Source organism: Oncorhynchus mykiss, chromosome 15 (genome assembly GCF_013265735.2).
Source record: "Oncorhynchus mykiss isolate Arlee chromosome 15, USDA_OmykA_1.1, whole genome shotgun sequence".
NCBI classification, from domain to species: Eukaryota; Metazoa; Chordata; class Actinopteri; order Salmoniformes; family Salmonidae; genus Oncorhynchus; species Oncorhynchus mykiss.
In genome coordinates this window covers 43,820,265-43,841,988 of record NC_048579.1, presented here as the reverse complement: position 1 = coordinate 43,841,988, position 21,724 = coordinate 43,820,265, and the positions used below count along the sequence as shown (strand labels likewise).

General features: G+C 42.3%; 1 protein-coding gene across 7 annotated transcripts in view; it reads left to right on the top strand.

Moving 5' to 3' along the window:
* LOC110490110 (fibroin heavy chain) overlaps positions 1-21,441 on the top strand; it is a 66,381-nt gene extending 44,940 nt beyond the window's left edge. For 3 of the 7 annotated variants that reach the window (XM_036944404.1, XM_036944405.1, XM_036944406.1), the window contains 18 exons: positions 117-140; positions 254-298; positions 4,293-4,352; positions 6,015-6,371; positions 6,477-6,593; positions 6,706-6,738; positions 6,976-7,467; positions 7,583-8,092; positions 8,221-8,253; positions 8,338-8,658; positions 8,787-8,819; positions 8,901-9,221; positions 9,350-9,382; positions 9,464-9,826; positions 10,480-10,539; positions 13,224-13,265; positions 13,643-13,708; positions 18,191-21,441. In XM_036944404.1, coding sequence (XP_036800299.1) covers positions 117-140; positions 254-298; positions 4,293-4,352; positions 6,015-6,371; positions 6,477-6,593; positions 6,706-6,738; positions 6,976-7,467; positions 7,583-8,092; positions 8,221-8,253; positions 8,338-8,658; positions 8,787-8,819; positions 8,901-9,221; positions 9,350-9,382; positions 9,464-9,826; positions 10,480-10,539; positions 13,224-13,265; positions 13,643-13,708; positions 18,191-18,237 — 2,957 coding nt within the window. In that variant the 3' untranslated portion in view covers positions 18,238-21,441. The remainder of the gene's footprint in view (positions 1-116; positions 141-253; positions 299-4,292; positions 4,353-6,014; positions 6,372-6,476; positions 6,594-6,705; positions 6,739-6,975; positions 7,468-7,582; positions 8,093-8,220; positions 8,254-8,337; positions 8,659-8,786; positions 8,820-8,900; positions 9,222-9,349; positions 9,383-9,463; positions 9,827-10,479; positions 10,540-13,223; positions 13,266-13,642; positions 13,709-18,190) is intronic. The other 4 variants (XM_036944409.1, XM_036944408.1, XM_036944407.1 and 1 more) reach the window with 3 other exon arrangements.
* The last annotated feature ends 283 nt before the right edge of the window (positions 21,442-21,724 follow it).

Sequence of the window (21,724 nt, the reverse complement as noted above, 5' to 3'; positions counted from 1 at the left end):
CTCTCTTTATTTGTCTTTCACTCCATCCGGCTTCCTCTCTCTCTTGCTCTAACTAACCCCCCCCCCCTCCAACTCACCACCCCCTCCTGTCCCACTATCACTCTCTTGAGCTGCAGATGGGGTAGGAGTTCCCTCTGGAGGTGAGAAATAGAATAACCACATATTTGTAAACTAATACCATACCCTTATGTCTGCGTGCCTATTTTTTCCTTCTGTGGTCTGCACTTGGATCACGTGGTCTGTCTTTCTACAGAGGACTCAGGAGCTGGTGTTGAGCACCAGAGCCAGTCTGGTGCTGGTAAGTGACTGTCAGACCCCTGATGTTCCAAATACTTTAAGACTTTTACTCAAGTGTATTTACTGGATGACTTTCACTTTTTTTTTCTTTTTTTAACTTTCTATTAAGTTATCTACTTTACTCAAGTATGACAATTTTCTACTTTTTCCACCACTGTGTGTGTGTGTGTGTGTGTGTCTGTATATAGATATCTATGGACATGATGCTCGTCTAGCATACTGTCTAATATACAAAGAGAAAAGGTGGAGTTTTAACTAAATAAGTCTGTTTGATCCAGTCGAATTGGCTGTTTGAAACTGAATGTAGATTATTTGTCTTTCTACAACACTCAGAAGACATGGGAGGAGCATGAAAGTACCTCTAGAGTGATGACCTCATTGACAACAGGTTCATCTCTTTCAACCTATGGTCTCTTCATCAGGTTCCGCTGGTTCTGGGTCAGGTTCATCTGGTGATGCGATTGGTGTGGGGTTTGGTTCTGGTACTGGTGTTGGTGCGGGCACTGGTATTGTCGGGCTGGGCGATGGTGGTATTGGGTTGGGTATCGGGAACGGCTCTGGTGGTAAAGCTGGAGGTAAATGAAGGCTCTGTGCCTTGACAGGCCAGTACCGTGTATGACTGGACATTGTCATAACATGTCAGTACAGTGCAGTATATGACTGGAGCTTACCAAAACTTGTCAGTCGAGTTTGTGACTGGAGGTTACCATAACATGTCAGTCCAGTACAGAATGTGACTGGAGCTTACCATAACATGTCAGTCGAGTTTGTGACTGGAGCTTACCATAACATGTCAGTCCAGTACAGAATGTGACTGGAGCTTACCATAACATGTCAGTCAAGTTTGTGACTGGAGCTTACCATAACATGTCAGTCCAGTACAGAATGTGACTGGAGCTTACCATAACATGTCAGGCCAGTACAGTATGTGACTGGAGCTTACCATAGCATTTCAGGCCAGTACAGTATGTGACTGGAGCTTACCATAACATGTCAGTCCAGTGCAGTATGTGACTAGAGCTTACCATAACATGCCAGGCCAGTACAGTATGTGACTGGGGCTAACCATAACATGTTTATACAGAACAGTATGTGACATTCATGTAGATATGCCTGAACTTGGCAGTATTCGCCAATAATAGCTTCAAGAAGGAAACAAGCTGCTTGGTTCACTGATGGTCTGCTTGTTTGTACGGTTTTACTACTAATAATAATAATACATTGCCAGTGCAAAGATAAGCCCTTTTATAATCAAAGATTTCTGCTTACATAATTAATTATTCATTTTCCAGATGCTCATCATTGTTCAAGATAAGAGTTAAACGTGATGTCTCAAACACTTAGTTCAGGACTTTAACCTGGTTATTGTTGTGATCTAACCCTGCCTGGTCTAGGGCTAATGCAGGTACAATTTCTGGATTATTCTATTACTGCATGGCTGTCTCAGCCATTTGGAATTGTAAAACCAAAGTACTTTCCTCTTGCACTGAAAACTAATCAACAATCTGATTCTCCATGACAAATATGAGCGTACTGTAACTAACTTGCTTTAAGCAGTTGTTATTTTGTAAACAAATTAAACAATAACAATGTAACCATTGTAACAATGTACAACGTAACCACCAATACTTATTAACATATATTAGAAACAAATTAATCCTAGTCTATATATGTGCAAGTGTCTGAATTACCTCCAGTTATAATCTAAACACTGTCCCCACTGGCCTACACACAATACTCCATAATGTCAACGTGGATTTATGTTTTTTGACATTGTTACAAATTAAAAACTGATATCGAGTCAATAACTATTCAACTATTTTGTTATTGCAAGCCTAAATAAGTTAAGAGTAAAAATGTGCTTAACAAGTCACATAAAAGTAGCAATAATAGTTTTTAACATGATTTTTAAAATGACTACCTCATCTCTGTAAGATCTCTGACGAGCAGTGAAATTCAAACACAGATTCAACCACAAAGACTAGGGAGCTATTCCAATGCCTCGCAAAGAATGGCACCTAATTGGGACATGGGTAAAAATATTGCGTATCCTTTTGAGCATGCTATAGTTATTAATTACACTTTGGATGGTGTACCAACCCAGTTACTACAGATATAGGAAAACTTCTTAACTCAGTTGCTGGAGAGGAAGGAAACTGCTCAGGGATTTTACCATGAGGCCAATGGTGACTTTAAGAAGAGAGAGTTTAATGGTTGTGATAGGAGAAAACTGAGCATAGATTAGCAACATTGTAATTACTCCACAATACAAACCTAATTGACATAGTGAACAGAAGGCAGACTGTACAGAATAAAATATTCCAAAACATGCATCCTGTTTGCAACAAGGCACTGAAGTAATAACGATAAAAATGTGGCAAAGTAATTCACTTTTTTTCCTGAATACAAAGTGTTATGTTTGGGGCAAATCCAAAACATATTACTGAGTGTAACGGTTTTCTTCCATTGAAGGAGAGGAGGACCAAAATGCAGCGTGGTTAGTGTTCAACATCATTAATATAGATGATAAACGAGAACACTACAAAATACAAAATAACAAATGTGAAAATCGAAACAGTCCTATCTGGTGCAATGACACAAAGACAGAAGACAACCACCCACAAAACCCAACACAAAACAGGCTACCTAAATATGGTTCCCAATCAGAGACAATGACTAACACCTTCCTCTGATTGAGAACCATATCAGGCCAAACATAGAAATAGACAAACTAGACATAGAATGCCTACTCAGCTCACGTCCTGACCAACACTAAAACAAAGAAAACACAAAAGAACTATGGTCAGAACGTGACACTGAGTATCACTCTACATATTTTCAAGCTAGTGGTGGATGCATCTGTAACGAGTTTCTTCTTCCTCTTCTGAGGAGGAGTAAGAGATATCGGACTAATATGCAGCGTGGTAAGTGTCCATAATGATACTTTATTTACATGAACACTAAACTACAAAATAACAACGTGAAATACCAAAACAAACTAAACAGTCCCGTGTGGCACAAACACTGACACGGAAAATAATCCTCCACAACTCAAAAGTGAAACCAGGCTACCTAAGTATGGTTCTCAATCAGGGACAATGATTGACAGCTGCCTCTAATTGAGAACCATACCAGGCCAAACACAGAAAACCCAAATCATAGAAAAAAAGAACATAGACAACCCACCCAACTCACGCCCTGACCATACTAAAACAAAGACATAACAAAAGAACTAAGTTCAGAACGTGACAGCATCATGTTATGGGTATATGCTTGTAATCGTTAAGGATTGGGGAGTTTTCTGGAAAAAAGAAAGGAAATGGAGCTAAGCACAGGCAAGATCCTAGAGGAAAACCTGGTTCAGTCTGCTTTCTACCAGACACTGGGAGATTAATTCACTTTTCAGTAGGACAATAACACAAAACACAAGGCCAAATCTACACTGGAGTTTCTTACCAAGAAGATAGTGAATGTTCCTGAGTGGCCGAGTTACAGTTTTGACTTAAATCTACTTGAAAATCTATGGCAAGACCTGAAAATGGTTGTTTAGCAATAATGAACAACCAATATGACAGAGCTTAATATTTTTGAAAAGAATAATGGTAAAAGTTGCACAATCCAGGGGTAGAAAGAGGCATACCCCAAAAGACACAGCTGTAATCACTGCCAAAGGTGCTTCTACAAAGTATTGACTCAGGGTTGTGAATACTTATGTAAAAGAGATACATTTGCAAAAATGTCTTAAAACATGCTTTCACTTTGTCATTATGGGGTATTGTGTGTAGATGGGTGAGATTGAAATTTTTTTTTTTAATCAATTTTAAATTCAGATTGTAACAAAATCGAAATGTGGAATAAGTGAATTGGTTTGAATACTTTCTGAAGGTACTGTAGATGCCAAATCAAGCTCCACCCCTATAGCCTTCAGTCATGCTTGACTAACAGTTATGCTATGTGTACAGGTAATGTCATTTTAAGTCCTTTATCTTCATTAGGTCTGGAAACAGGCATCGGTATTGGTGCCGGCGGAAAACCCTCTAAAGAAAGACAAGCAGGTGATGGTTTCATCGTGTACATGATTTCACCAAAATAATCTCCCGTAAAACTTAAAACATGAAATATCAGCTAAGACTGTCTGAATGAAACTGTTAAAAGAAAGGTTATTAAAACTTCTTAGGGCTGAAATCCCGTTAACGGGATCGATATGACAACAGCCAGTGAAATGCAGGGTGCCAAATTCAAAACAACAGAAATCTCATAATTAAAATTCCTCAAACATACAAGTATCTTATACCATTTTAAAGCTAATCTTGTTGTTAATCCCACCACAGTGTCCGATTTCAAATAGGCTTTACAGCGAAAGCACCACAAACGATTATGTTAGGTCACCGCCAAGTCACAGAAAAATTCTGCCATTTTTCAGGCCAAAGATAGGAGTCACAAAAAGCAAAAATAGAGATAAAATGAATCACTGACCTTTGATGATCTTCATCAGATGACACTCATAGGACTTCATGTTACACAATATATGTATGTTTTGTTCGATAAAGTGAATATTAATATCCAGAAATCTGTTTACATTGGCGTGTTATGTTCAATAGTTCCAAAACATGCAGTGATTTTGTAGAGAGCCACATCAATTCACAGAAATACTCATAATAAACATTGATGAAAGATACAACTATTACACATGGCTCTTTAGATACACTTCTCCTTAATGCAACTGCTGTATCAGATTTCAAAAAACCTTTACGGAAAAAGCATACCATGCAATAATCTGAGTACGGCGCTCAGAGACCAAACAGCCAAAGAAATATCCCCATGTTGGGTAGTCAACATTAGTCAGAAATAGCATTATAAATATTCACTTACCTTTGATGATCTTCATCGGGATGCACTCCCAGGAATCCCAGTTCCACAATGAATGTTTGTTTTGTTCGATAACGTCCATCATTTATGTCCAAATTCCTCCTTGTTTTTAGCACGTTCAGCCCAGTAATTCAAATTCATGATGCGCGAGCAGACGAAAAGTCGAAAAGTTCCATTACAGTCAGTAGAAACATGTCAAACGATGTATAGAATCAATCTTTAGGGTGTTTTTAACATGAATCTTCAATAATATTCCAACCGGAGAATTCCATTGTCTTCAGAAAAGCAATGGAATGGGAGCTACCTCTCATGTGAATGCGCATGACCAGCTCGTGGCTGCTGGCAGACCTCTGACACATTCCCCTCTCATTCGGCCCCCTTCACAGTAGAAGCCTCAAACAAGTTTCTAAAGACTGTTGACATCTAGTCGAAGCCTTAGGAAGTGCAAGATGACCAATATCCCACTGTATCTTCAATAGGGTCTGCGTTAAACTACAAGCCTCAGATTTCCCACTTCCTGTTTGGAATTTTTTCTCAGGTTTTTGCCTGCCGTGTGAGTTCTGTTATACTCACAGACATCTTCCAAGCAGTTTTAGAAACTTCAGAGTGTTTCTATCCAAATATACTAATAATATGCATATATTAGCAACTGGGACTGAGGAGCAGGCAGTTTACTCTGGGCACCTCTGGCACCTTATTCATCCAAACTACTCAATACTGCCCCCAGCCATAAGAAGTTATTAACAAGAGACAATTGCAGCAGTTACGATCGTGGTATTCTGTGTTCCACATCGATCAGTCTGGCAAGGTTTGGGTCTGAAACCTCTATCCCCTGATTGGTTCTACAGGTGCTGCTAACGGTGATATCACTGGAGGGGGGACTCTACCTGGAGCTAAACCTCTGAAGGCTCCAAGAGGAGATACACCTGGTGAAGGAGAGGGAGATGCAGGAGGAGGAGCAAGTGGTGTTGGTGGAGGTCCTGATGGTGCAGGAGGAGCAGGCAGTGGATCTGGCGGAGTAGGAAGAGATGGTGATGGTAAAGGAGGAGGAGGACCGGGAGGAGCAGGGGGGAAAGACGGTGGTGCAGTTAGAGTGGGAGGAAGTCCTAACGGTACAGGGGGAGCTGGAGGTTCAGGAGGTGGAGGAGCAGGAGTAGAACCTGGAGGAGGTGCAGGACCAGGCAGTAGTGACAAACCACCCAAAGGTACAGTTTAAAAGCTACTATAACAAGACTATATAGGGCTGTCACTGTCAACGAAGTGAAGATTAAGATGACACTTTAATGATCTGTTGGTCTCTGCAACTTTAGGTTATGGAGCAGGTGGGGCTGGCAGTCTGGGTGCAGGAGGTGCTGGAGGAGCAGCTCTGGTCCCTGGGTCTGGTGGTGCCGGTGATGTAGGAGCTGGAACCCCCAAACCAGGAAAAAGTAAGCCATGACTGCAAACCAGATAAACCAAACAAGACTTCTGGTTTCAACTCAACACCACAACAAGATGATTGTCCTGATGTTTTCATTATGGTAATTATTCTCTCTGCAGGCTACGGAGCTGGTGGAGTCCTGCCAGGTGGAGGTATGTTAAAGTCATTCCCCATTCAGTCTGAAAGGAGTTCACACACATAATGTTAATTTTATTAGAGCATTAATCACAGGCTTGGTTTCTCAGGTCTACGTTACCCAACTGGGGCTAGAGAAGGACTGGGCTCAGGGAAGCCGGGCAAACGTACCTTTGAGCATTCTTTCAGCTGTCTGCATTTTCTTTCTTATCTGCTTCAGGCTCATCCATGTAATTTCTCTCTCCTCCACTTAGGATATGGTGCTGGCCAATTTGGAGCAGGAGGACGACGTCCTGGAGGATATGGTGCCGGACCAGGCGGATACGGAGCCAGTCCTGGAGGATATGGCACTGGACCCGGTGGATATGGGGCCAGACCCGGTGGTTATGGTGCTGGTTCAGGTGGTTATGGGGCTGGAGCTGGTCCTGGTGGCTATGGTGCTGGGCCAGGTGGATATGGTGCTGGGCAAGGTGGCTATGGTGCTGGGCCAGGTGGCTACGGGACAGGGGCTGGGCCTGGAGGATATGGATCCAAGCCATACAAGACTGGAGGTGCTGGAGCCGGTGGTGTTGGTGGAGGTCTGGGTGGAGCTGGCAGCCTGGGTGCCATAGGAGCCGGACCAGGAGGAGTGGGTGGAGGTCAAGGTGGAGCTGGACCAGGTGGATATATACCAGGTGGAGTTGGTAGCAGATACCCCACAGGTGCTGGAACTGGTACAGGAACTGGCACTGGAAAACCACCTAAAAGTATGGCAGAAACATTGTCACATATATTTTTAATAATGTCACATCACATTTACATAATGTGTGAAAATAAAAATGTATCCTAGTGTCTGTGAATTCACTGTCCCCTCTGTTTCAGGCTATGGGAGAGCTGTTGGAGCTGGAGATGGGCTTGGTGGTTATGGTGGCGGAACAGTTGGTTATGGACCAGGAGGAACCGGGGCCGGACTAGGTGGGGCTGGGGCCGGGCAAGGTGGATATGGTGCCGGACATAAAGGTTATGGGCCAGGTGGAGCAGGGCCGGGAGGAGCTGGGGTCAGACCAGGTGGAGCAGAGGCCGGACCTGGTGGCTATGGTGCAGGGCCTGGAGGTTATGGGCCTGGGGCTGGTCTTGGTCCTGGAGGTTATGGGGCTGAACCTGGTGGCTATGGACCAGGTAGAGCAGGGCCGGGAGGAGCTGGGGTCAGACCAGGTGGAGCCAGACCAGGTGGAGCAGAGGCAGGACCTGGTGGCTATGGTGCTGGGCCTGGAGGTTATGGGCCTGGGGCTGGTTTTGGTCCTGGCGTAGCTGGTCCTGGAGGTTATGGGGCTGGACCTGGTGGCTATGGACCACTTGGAGCTGGGGCTGGACAGGGAACTGGAGCTGGAGGTACTGAAAATAACTGCTTTTAAGTGTGGATCAATAGAGATCATCTCTTTGTATTTATTTATACACCTCTCCACTCAGAAAAATGCACTTTAGAGCAAACAATTTGTGATATCTGTTTTGTATTGCAGGGTATGACGCAAATGCAAAAGCTCGTAAATATGGTGAGTATATCATCTTTTTAGATGTTCCATTCATTCTCTCAAAGAATAATAATCTTTGTTCTGATGAAGTTCTTCCATTGACAGGTATGCTAAGTGGTTCCCTTGGAGGAGGACAAGCAGCTGGCCAGGGAAGAGTGCCAGGAGGGGGAGCAAGGGCTGGGCTAGGTCAGGGAGGAGTGCCTGGAGGGGGAGCAGGTACTGGGCTAGGCCATGGAGGAGTGCCTGGATCTGCGCTTGGTGGCGGTAGTGGTCCGGGTGCTGGGTATGGACCTGGCATTGGAACCCATGGAGGTTATGGGCCAGGAGGTGGTGCTGGGACCGGACTTGGTCAGGGAAGAGCCGGGGCCGGACCAGGTGACTATGGACCACTTGGAGCTGGGGCTGGACAGGGAACTGGAGCTGGAGGTACTGAAAATAACTGCTTTTAAGTGTGGATCAATAGAGATCATCTCTTTGTATTTATTTATACACCTCTCCACTCAGAAAAATGCACTTTAGAGCAAACAATTTGTGATATCTGTTTTGTATTGCAGGGTATGACGCAAATGCAAAAGCTCGTAAATATGGTGAGTATATCATCTTTTTAGAAGTTCCATTAATTCTCGCTAAGAATAATCTTTTTGCTGATGAAGTTCTTCCATTGACAGGTATGCTAAGTGGTTCCCTTGGAGGAGGACAAGCAGCTGGCCAGGGAAGAGTGCCAGGAGGGGGAGCAAGGGCTGGGCTAGGTCAGGGAGGAGTGCCTGGAGGGGGAGCAGGTACTGGGCTAGGCCATGGAGGAGTGCCTGGATCTGCGCTTGGTGGCGGTAGTGGTCCGGGTGCTGGGTATGGACCTGGCATTGGAACCCATGGAGGTTATGGGCCAGGAGGTGGTGCTGGGACCGGACTTGGTCAGGGAAGAGCCGGGGCCGGACCAGGTGGCTATGGACCACTTGGAGCTGGGGCTGGACAGGGAACTGGAGCTGGAGGTACTGAAAATAACTGCTTTTAAGTGTGGATCAATAGAGATCATCTCTTTGTATTTATTTATACACCTCTCCACTCAGAAAAATGCACTTTAGAGCAAACAATTTGTGATATCTGTTTTGTATTGCAGGGTATGACGCAAATGCAAAAGCTCGTAAATATGGTGAGTATATCATCTTTTTAGAAGTTCCATTAATTCTCGCTAGGAATAATCTTTTTGCTGATGAAGTTCTTCCACTGACAGGTATGCTAAGTGGTACCATTGGAGGAGGACAAGCAGCTGGCCAGGGAAGTGTGCCAGGAGGTGGAGCAGGGACTGGAGTAGGCCAGGGTGGAGTGCCTGGATCTGGGCTTGGTGGTGGTGGAGGTGTCCCCGGTGGTTATGGTCCTGGAGCTGGATTTGGACCTGGTGGTGGAACTGTTGGTGGTTATGGACCAGGAGGGGGTGCTGGGACTGGACTTGGCCAGGGAGGAGTTGGGGCCGTACCAGATGGCTATGGGACTGGGCCTGGTGGTTATGGACCAGGTGGAGCCGGACAGGGTGCAGTGAAGCCAAACAAATCAGGTTATGGCTCCTCCTCCTCGGGTGGAGCTCTCTTTGGACCAGGTATGGAAGGAAACATACTTGTATCCCCTCTGTAGTTAACTGTTCAGGGTCTTGGTGTAGCTACAACTGATGATGACTAGACACCTGCTTACCTTTTCACTGGCCTTCTGGCGCTTTTGAATTTACAATCAATCTGTTCTTCAGGTGTGTCCAGTTTACCTGTGTTAGTCCATAGGGGCGTTTAAGAAGGGAAACATTCCATATGTTTTGTATATAACCTTGATGCATTTTAGGATACATGTGAATTATAAATGTTTTGCCAAATAAGGTATTTCTTTGGCAATTTTGAAACGTAAATATATTTGTAATACATACATTTGGAAATATATTTTCGGGCCAATTCTTTATATTTATTTGATATGGGAAGGTCATTGTTTGGCGAACATAAGTATCTGTTTCGGGTTTAAACTGCTATAATAATGTGGCTGTGTAGGGTTTCTACGCAGTAATAATAGCAAAGTAATTTGCACTTTGAATATTGCTGGTAAAAAGTCACAGTTATCCATACTAAGATTTGCTATTTGCAGCTTTACTGTAACATTTTGGAATGGTAATTCAAATTGTTGAACTGAAATTGTTCACCGCAAACAGCACCCTTGTTGAACTCCCCTCTATCTTACACACACCCTAACACACCTGTACCTCTTCTCCAGGTGGTGGAGCAGGTGGGGTACCTGGTGCTGGAGCTACCGGGCGAAGAGGAGGAGTACCAGGTTAGTTACCTGGGGTGTAAATATAGGGTGTACCTGGAGTTAGGTACAAGGTGAACTACCAAGGGGGGTAGGAACATACATCCCATGTGTTGGTATTCTCTGTAGCCTCTGCTTGTTTAGTGCAGGCTAGATGGCTTGTTTACTGTGTGCTCTTTCCAGGTTATTATGGCTCCCAGGGTGGAGCTGGCTATCAACCAGGTTATTATGGCTCCCAGGGTAGAGCTGGCTATCAACCAGGTTATTATGGCTCCCAGGGTGGAGCTGGCTATCAACCAGGTTATTATGGCTCCCAGGGTGGAGCTGGCTATCAACCAGGTTATTATGGCTCCCAGGGTGGAGCTGGCTATCAGCCAGGTTATTATGGCTCCCAGGGTGGAGCTGGTTATCAACCAGGTTATTATAGCTCCCAGGGTGGAGCTGGCTATCAACCAGGTTATTATGGCTGCCAGGGTGGAGCTGGTTATCAACCAGGTTATTATGGCTCCCAGGGTGGAGCTGGTTATCAACCAGGTTATTATGGCTCCCAGGGTGGAGCTGGCTATCAACCAGGTTATTATGGCTCCCAGGGTGGAGCTGGTTATCAACCAGGTTATTATAGCTCCCAGGGTGGAGCTGGCTATCAACCAGGTGAGAGAGCAACACCGCAAAGGCCATGGAGCTTTAACAGTGCAAGTGTTATGAACATGTTGCTAACTATGGTTCTGAATTCAAACATGCTGGCTCTAAGGAGCTGTTCTTTAGTTACACAAACTGACCTGTCCTGTGTTAAACACACACACACACACACACACACACACACACACACACACACACACACACACATACATCCAACCAAACTGAGCAACCGGGCAAGAAGGACCTTGGTCAGGGAGGTGACCAACAACTCAATGACCACTCTGACAGAACGACAGAGTTTCTTGGCTGAGACGGGAGCACCTGCCAGAAGGACAACAGTCTCTACAGCACTTCACCAAACTGGGCTTTATGGGAGTGTGGCAAGACAAGAGGTCGCTCCTGAGACAAACGCACATGACAGCACGCCTGGAGTTTGCAAAAGGCACGTGAAAGTCTGAGTGCATAAGACAAAAGATTCTGTGGCCTGATGAGACAAAAATGTAACTCTTTGAAATGTAACTCCTTGGCCTGAATGCAAAGCGCTATGTCTGCAGAATACAGCTCATCAACCTTCCAACACCATCCCTACCGTGAAACATGGTGGTAGCAGCATCATGTTATGGGGATGCTTTTCAGCAGCAGAGACTGGGAGTCTGGTAAGGATAGAGGGAACAATGAATGGAGCCAAATAAATGCAAATCCTTGATGAGAACCTGCTTCAGCGTGCAAACAACATTAGACTTGGGCGAAGATTTACGTTCCAACAGGACAATGACCCTAAGCATACAGCCAAAGCAACGCTGGAATGGGTTCAGAACAAGAATGTGATAGTTCTTGAGTGGCCCAGCCAAAGCCCAGACTTGAATCCCATTGAACATTTTTAGAAAGACTTAATGATTGCTGTGCACCACCACTCCCCCGTCTAACTTAACAGAGCTTGAGAAAATCTGCAAGGAAGAATGGAAGAAAATCCCCAAATCCAGATGTGCAAAGCTGATACAGACATTTCCAAGACGACTTAAAGCTGTAATGGCCGCCAAAGGGGCTTCTAAGTATTGAGTCAGGGGTGTGAAACTAATGTAAATGAGAGATTTCTGTATTTTATGTTCAATACATTTGCAAACATTTCTAGTTTTCACTTTGTCAGTATGGGGTATTGTGTGTACGTGGGTGAGAAAAAAAAAAAATCTAATACATTTTGAATTCAGGCTGTAACACAACAAAATGTGGAATAAGTCAAGGGGTATGAATACATTCTGAAGTTACTGTATATGTGATCACCTAAGGGGGTGAGGGAGAGCGATAATTCCCAAGAGGACAAAAGAGATCCTTGCTTATGGCGTCGAGAGTACACACTGAACATATACACGTTACCACAGAGATCATACATCCATATAGCATCAGAGTTACCCTCAGTGAACAAGTTTCAGATAGATACCAAACATGAATCCTTACTATTATTATATCACACCTTCCAATGGTAAGTCCTCTGGATACTGTAGAGAGAGAATTTGGCCTCTTGACAGGGAAGGGCTGACTGACCTTTGAGCATTGTATTGGGCCATTTGCCATGCGGCCAGAGGTGATGTAGAGCACACAAATTAGGACCGAGACTACAATGTCAATTCACAAATACCAATTCATCTCTGCTTCAAAATAGTCAATAGTGAAATATCTAAATAACAGCCAAGGTGTCGTAAAACATTGTTGCGACACCATATCAATGCACTTTTCTCAATAGTTCTAAGTGTAATCCTCCACTGTGTATGCTAGAAGATGTTAAGGAGTTTTACTATAGAGACCTCTCACATGAGTTTATATTCACTATGTTCTCCCATGGTATGAAAAAAGATGTTGGAAAAGCTTTAGTATACAATTTTCTGAGAGTCAAAAGTCTTTGGGTTTTATAAACGTTGATGTTGCAGAGATGTCAGTCCTTTATTTATTATGTTAACAAATGCCTGACAAAAAAATGAACAGATTAAATAGTCAGTTTAGTAGGAATGATCAGCTGTTTATTATGACTGATGTGGGTTTCTCTATTTCCTGTTATTTTTCTTCTCCTCTAGGAGGCTACGGAGTAGGAGAAGCGGGACAGTCAGGGCAGAAATGTAAGACATTCCGCTTCACATATTATAATCAATTACTGTCCTGATACTCAAATGCACATGTAAGCACAAATACACATGTGTGCATGCTCACTCCCGCTTGCTCACAGTTAATTAACACATGTTAATCTTGATTAGCACCTCACTGAGTCAGAATGATTAACATAATGAAACACAATATCAGCTCAAAGACTCGCAAATAGTTTGCTATTTTTTTGTCTTTTAGGGACTAGGTCTCATTTTGATTAGTTATGAATTGAGTCAAAACTTATGGCACAACACCTGATACATGAAATAGACATGTTTCTGGCATTCCTGAGCTGTAGTGGACACATAAGGTTTAAATAGATGAACCTCCTTGTCTTATTCTACTCTTCCAGCAAAGGCACAGAAGGCAGCCAAATACACAGCCATGCAAGGCTTCCTGGGAGCACGCAGCTACAGAGGTAAACAACAACACCAGAGCACAATGTCTTGTGTTGTAAATACTATACAGTGGGGTCCAAAATGATTTACCTACTTGATAAAGATGAGCTATACTGTGTGCTCAAAAAAAATTGAAATTATATTATTTTATACTAATACAATAGCTCACAGAAATAGATTTTGTTTAACAGGTGATCCATTTTTTCTCAAAAAGGTAGTGGTCAAAATGGTTGAAACCTCTGTTTTTAATAGCTTTCAATACCTCACCTTGCGAGGATGTTTTATTTTTTGGAGAACACATTGGGAGGGATCTTAGTCCATTACTCCGTACAGAATTCGCCTGGTAGAGGTGACCAAATTTTGGGGAAAATGTCCTGGTACTGGGTAAAGTTCATGATGACCTTAACAAGGACCCCAGGACACGTGGAAGCAAAATAGCCCGATAACTTCAAAGATCCACCACCATATTGGTTTTATAGAAAAATGGAACATTTAAAACATCTGTCGTTCTGTCCCTGAAAAAGGCAATTAACCCACTGTTCCTAGGTCGTCATTGTAAATAAGAATTTTCTTAACTGACTTGCTTAGTTAAAAAAAGGTGAACTAAAAAAGGTGACATGGCTGGCGGCCATGGAACAGTTTTTTGGGCCATTTTTTTTACAATTTATATAATAAGCCTTTGGCTGATCAGTAGGCAACGGCCAGCCCCCATACCAAGATGGACCAGCACGGTTTTCTGATAGGCTGAGCTGAAGTCACGCAAACTAACATTCAAAGTCAAATGCGACATCAGCAAAGAGACCTGCTCCGACTCCATCATTAGTTAGACAGCCAAGATCATGAATCGTAAAAAACAGAAAGGGTGCCTATAAACGTAGAAAGAGCACTATATTGTAACCTCACTCAACTTCATGGCTAACAGTAAAGGGCATTATCCTAATTATTCCTGTAATGAAAGTGTCTGCCCTGCCCCTGTGCCTGTTATGCTGGAGTATGCTGCTGTGATAAGCGAACCACTCTCCTCTTCCCCAATGCATTGAGAGAAAAATGCGTTCTGATCGTAAAACATTTAAAAATGCAATTGCGGGAAAAACACACCTTTGGAAGCTTCGTCCCCTTGTCCCTGTCAAAGAGAGCAGGGTCTCAGCTTTCTGTATGTATAATTTCTCAACTCTCACTATTCAGCTTAATAACAACTTAATACAACCAAGATATTTGATATGGCTTTGAGATATGGATGGAGCACACACGCCGGAAAAGATTAAACAACTTACTTCTGAACCAAATTAATTTAGTAAATGTCAACCTAGCAAGCCAGGCAACTAAAAGCAATTTTCTAAACAATGCTTTGGTTCATTTCTAACTAGTTAGCTAGCTAGTTGGCTAGCCAGTTCAAATAATGACCAGAGTATAGCTGACAACTTAAGCTACTTTTTATTCGTTATTACAGGAAAATAAATCCACAACATTATTTACAAGGTAATGGCGAGCTTACAGAAAATAGCTTACTGCAACAGTGTGAATAAATAACAGTAGGTAATTATTTTAGAGATCTTTAGAACTCATGCATTGTTTGGTCACAGGAGGATTTGGTCTGGCTGCTGTGGATGTCCGGTAACCATGGCAACGACATGGTGTCAGTCGCAGAGGCGTAAACTTTTTTAATGTCTGTGCAAAAAGGAAACCGACAGTTGCAGAGACGGCCTACAGACATTCCACCAGAGTTTGACTCGCATTCTAAATTGTCTACAGACATGTCGTTAGACCAATTATAAACCGGCCTTAAGTCATTAGCTTGGCTTTTGTAACGTATAAGGCTAAAGCAGACAGGCTGACAGACAGAGAACAAAAAGAAGCACAGAGTTACAAGCAGAGAAGTCGCTGAGACAGACAACACAACAGGAAGGGAAACGAAATGGCTAGAGCAGAGGCACAGTTAATAGCGGTGAGTTGTATCGCCAGTAGTGTTTTTACACATTGTATTAGTTTTAAAAAATAACCTGGTTAGAAAAGATGAGGACAATATCTCGCCAGTCACTGGTACAGAAATGGTTGCTAAACACTGTACTGTACTGTTATGTGTCAGCACTACTGCCTGTTTTCAACTAAGGTGTGTAGGGGCAGGGCAGGGTAGAGCAGAGGTCGGCAACAAGTGGCCGACGGGCCAATATGAGTGATTTTTTAGTACAAAATGTTTTATATGTACAGTACCAGTCAAAAGTTTGGACACACAAAACTATGAAATAACACATATGGAATCATGTAGTAACCAACAACAAAAAAATGTTAATCCAATCTAAATATATTTTAATGTTGCCTCGATGACAGCTTTGCACACTCGGCATTCTCTCAACCAACTTCAGCTGGAATGCTTTTCCAACAGTCTTGAAGGAGTTCCCACATATGATGAGCATTTGTTAGCTGCTTTTCCTTCCCTCTATGTTCTAACTCATCCCAAACCATCTCAATTGGGTTGAGGTCGGGGGATTGTGGAGGGCAGGTCATTTGATGCAGCACTCATCACAATCCTTCTTGGTCAAATAGCCCTTACACAGCCTGGAGGTGTGTTGGGTCATTGTCCTGTTGAAAAACAAATGACAGTCCCACTAAGCCCAAACCAGACGGGATGGCGTATCGCTGCAGAATGCTGTGGTAGCCATGCTGGTTAAGTGTGCCTTGAATTCTAAATAAATCACTGACAGTGTCACCAGCAAAGCACCCCCACACCATCACACTTCCTCCTCCATGCTTAACGGTGGGAACCACACATGCGGAGATCATCCAGTCACCAACCCTGTCTCCCAAAAACACGGCAGTTGGAACCAAAAATCTCAAATTCGGACTCATCAGACCAAAGGACAGATGTCCACCGGTCTAATGTCCACTGCTTGTGTTTCTTTATCCAATAAAGTCACTTCTTCTTATTGGTGGCCTTTAGTAGTGGATTCTTTGCAGCAATTAAACCATGAAGGGCTCCCGAGTGGTGCAGCAATCTAAGGCCCTTTATCTCAGTGCTGGAGGCGTCACTACAGACCCTGGTAAGATTCCGGGCTGTATCACAACTGGCCATGATTGGTAGTCCTATAGGACAGCGCACAATTGGCCCAGCGTTGTTAGGGTTCTAAATAAGAATTTGTTCTTAACTGCCTTGTTCAATAAAAATGCCTGTTTCACATAGTCTTCTCTGAACAGTTGATGATGAGATGTGTCTGTTACTTGTGTTACTCTGTGAAGCATTTATTTGGGCTGCAATCTGAGGTGCATTTAACTAAAATAAACTTGTGCTCTGCAGCAGAGGTAACTTTGGGTCTTCCCTTCCTGTGGCGGTCCTCATTAGAGCCAGTTTCATCATAGCGCTTGATGGGTTTTGCGACTGCACTTGAAGAAACTTTCAAAGTTCTTGAAATGTTCTGCATTCATGTCATAAAGTAATGATGGACTGTCGTTTCTCTTTGTTAATTTGAGCTCTTCTTGCCATATGGACTTGGTCTTTTACCAACTAGGGCAATCTTCTGTATACCACCCCTACCTTGTCACAACACAACTGATGGGCTCAAACGCATTAAGAAGGTACAGAAATTCCACAAATTAACTTTTAACAAGGCACACCTGTTAATTGAAATGCATTCCAGGTAACTACCTCATGAAGCTGGTTGAGAGAATGCCAAGAGTGTGCAAAGCTGTCATCAAGGCAAAGGATGGCTACTTTGAAGAATCTCAAATATATTTTAATTTGTTTAACACTTTTATGGTTACTACATGATTCCATATGTGTTATTTCATAGTTTTGATGTCTTCACTATTATTCTACAATGTAGAAAATAGTAAAAAATTAAGAAAAACCCTTGAATGAGTAGGTGTTGTCCAAACTTTTGACTGGTACTGTACTGCATATAAATAAATAAGAATGTGTTCTTAACTGACTTGCCTAGGTTAAAAGGTAAAAAATAAAATATGTAAACATTTGGGATGAGTTGGTAGTGCGCACAGTGATGTAGGCTGGTGAGGATGAAATTCCAGGGCCGAATTCTTGTTCCAGTCCGTCCCTGACAGTAGGTATGTGATTATTTTCTGCTTTCATTTCGATACTAAACCCACCACTGGCGTGCGTGGCCAAAGAGCTCTATTTTCATGTCATCTGACAAAAGCACAGTTCCAATCCAAATGCCGTTTAGCAAACTCCAGGCGTTTCCATTTGTTGGATGACATAAAAATAGAGCTCTTTGGCCACGTACACCAGTGGTGAGCTTGGTGTTGAAATGAGAATGCATAACCAGAAAATAACCCCATATCAACAGACTATGAATATGGTGGTGGATCATTGAAGTTATGGGGCTATTTTGCTTCCTTCCACTGGTCCTGGGGCCGTTGTCAGTCATTTCGGACACCACTGTGCATAATACATGTTGTTCCACCCTTGCTATACTGTAAATATTCTTATTTGATTGTATGTTAATCTGATCAAATGGCCCTGAGATGCTGTGCTGTGAATGGTCCTTCAGGGGTCGCCGACTGCCAGGGTATATACTGCGGACGGAGGAGGAAGTGAGAGAGCAGCAAAAAGAAGTGACCTCATCAACAACATTGTGGTGCTACTGCATGATTCAAGAATGTACTGATTTTCAACTACTAATATGTCCCTTTTTTCTTTTAAAGTGTGAATCTCGGGCAATGGCAAAACCAGAGCCTGTTTGATCTTTTATTCTGAAACTGTGATCATGTGTTTATTGTTCCTCACCTGTACCCCTTTAGCCCCTCCTGTGTGTACCCCATTTACCCATTTAGCTCCACCACGAATCATGTTTGTTTAAAACACTGATACTAAGGCGTCCCACAACGGAGTGCCTCTAGACCTGTCTGTATGCTGACTAAACTGTCTGTTTTCTGATTAATGTGACTAACATCCCTCTATAAAGCTATGCTATTGACACACAGGCCCAGACTTACTCAACATTTGCACCTGCACTTTTCAATATACCTAGTTTTTGTTCAAGTTGTTTAGTTGCAAACATTTACAATATCTGGCCCAAGGCGTCTTGAGATACATATACACACACTGCTGCCATAAATTAAAAGCATAGGAGATATCTTTAGAGTGGTAATCTTACAACCACCATTTTTGATTTAGAACTGTGTCCACTCTGAACCCCCAAAAGCAGTGTGTGTCCACAGCAACGCTCATGTTCTAACTCTGATTCGAGTTTCAGTAGTTCTCAAAAAAAGGGAGCTTATTGCCCTTAGAGCCATTAGTAAAGGTTTTAAGATCTTATATGCAGTCGTGTATAATGCCTTTACAGAATATATATATAGTAAGGTTTAACTAAGCCACTTGCCTGAAATATTATCAACATCTTTCTGAATGGCTGTATAACACTGAATTGCTGTGAGTGTTTTGAATACTTAATCACACTGATATGACTGTGTTAGTACAGCCATAGTTGAGATGACTGAAAATGCAAACATATATTTTCTTTGTTTAAAATCCTCATCTTGGCTTTACTGAGAGCAACAGTACCTACATGACATTTGCAGTTGATTAAAACTAATATTATAATCATGCTCATCTCCACAGATTGGCCTGTTTTCAGACCTATCACCGTAAAACATAATTCTGTTAACTCAAATTATTTGAAAAACTGATTGCCTTGACTCATTAAATTAAAGCAACACATTTTTTGTAAGTTACCAGTACTCAGTTCATTTAGTTTTAGTGACTTAGAAGATTATGTTACACAGTGAACTGTAGAGAGCATATAACTGCAGACTGTTGACAAAAGCCCAACGTTTTTTCGCGCTTTAATTCACCCAGGAAATAGAATGCATGGGAGAGAATGAGAGACAACAGATGGGCCTCAACGGTGTCATTACACATCAGTTTAGAAAGCAAGTCTATTTCTCTCCACATCTACAAGAAGCAATGCTGGTAAAATTAGCAAATAAATTGCCAGAAAATAGACTGTTTGCATCGTTATGTCTGGAAATGTGAAATGTATAGTTAAAAAGTGTCTATTCAGTGTTGATCAGTTTAACTGCCAATACATATTTGAAAACAAATGCATAGAATTTTGATCACGGGCATATAGCCTAGGCCAGGGGTCTCCAAAGTTTTTTCTAGCCTGAGTTACTTTAAGAAAAATGTAACATGTCGCTTCTCTTCTCCCATTCAACTCTTCCTCTGGTCCTTAGTGTATAAGAGAAAGTAGTGCACTGTTTTCTGTCAATATACCTGGTAAAATAAGGATTAATAAACAACTCTAAGGGGAGACCTATGAAGTCAGATATGTTTTCTCCAAAATTATGTTTTCAATTTCCCAAAATAAGTTTTCTCTGTTTACTATTTTCTGGTTTAAGATGTTGATTTTACTCTCAAAATTACAATTGTTCATAGAGAAGTTTGTTCTGAGGACATGTCAATGGTTAAATCACATCAGGATACCTTTTTTTTTTTGGGGGGGGGGGGGGGGGGGGGGCGACGACAAATAGATTTCCCCTTTATTGTGCATCTAGCGAGTAAGGAATGTGCCGTCTAATGTGCCAGTCTGGCGATGGTTCTGTACTGCTGCTGCTGCTCATTTAATGGCAAAATTTGTAAATAACAAATAGATCCAAATGATATATTTACTTATGATAAACTTCTGCCTGGTGAGCCTACTGTCAGCCCACAAGACGGTTATCGCATCACCTGGCTACACACGGAGTGATTGACAAACGCGCCACACCATATACAGTTGACATACGGGCAATACTACCGGAAATTAATTGGCAGATATTGTGAAGGTTTAATTCTTTATGCCAATAGTGGCTAACAAGGGGTGGGATAATGTCAATGTTGAGTTGTTTAGATAGGTGGTAGCTTGCAGTGTCGGATAATTGGGAGATTTGTTTATGACAGTTTGCGATGGAACAGATAAAAAATTGCATATGCTTTCAGAATTGTTTGGTTAGCTACTCATAGGTGAGCTGCGAGCTACTGGTAGCTCATGATCGACCTGCTGGAGACCCCAGGCCTTGGCAGACTACGGCTGGGAAACTCGAGGAACTGCGATTTCAAGAGAGAATACTATTATGTAGGAAGAACGAACTAGCTAAATTCCTTATAGACTGCTCGGGTTTATTAGCTACAACTCTCCTTATGTTCATGAATAACAATTTTTTAGCCTGTGCAGGCAGGTACGGTGGCTCCCATAGGACATCTAAGATGAGTCAAAAGGAACACACAAAAATAGTTCCCAGGTGCTATATAGCGAACATAACAATTACAACTGTTTATTATGGATTATCATGACGATTCCGTTGGCATACGCTACGCAGTATATGTGAATTGACGCTGGCCTCTCGCAAGCAAATTTCACACCGTTGACAGGCATCTCCGGGTGTAATTTCGGTTTAACACCGATGCAGTTCAAGTCTTTTCACTCTGAACTTAAACTATTTGTTTACTTTAGCTTTTTAAATTATGAAGCAAAAAAATGCTAAAACATTTTCAACAATGTCTACTCTTCTGATTTAAAAAAAAATGAAGTGCTTTATTTTTTTACATTGTCTTTGAATGCGCTCTAATGCTAGTGTTACCTGAGATGTCATGTTACAGGTTTAATGAAACTTTGTAATCTTCAGTTATCATCTATGGGCTCTAGTGTTTATATCATTAAGCCCAGACAGACAAAGAACATCTGTGTTTTACCTTAGAAGAGAATGATGCACTTTTTTTTTTTACACAGTACACAGTTTTTAAATAAAGAAATTACCTGAATGTTGTGTTGTGAGTCTAACCTTTTCCAACACACACACACACACCACAGTATACAGTACCAGTCAAATGTTTGGACACATTTTCTTTATTAGACATCAAAACTATGAAATGACAAGTGGTAGTCAAAATATATTTTAGATTCTTCAAAGTAGCCACACTTTAGCTTGATGACAGCTTTGCACACTCTTGGTATTCTCTTGGTATTGCTTTGAAAATTGCTACACTTGTAAACTCACTTTTGAGGAAAGGAGCTATTGAATGTTTTGGTACCTACTGGAGAGCT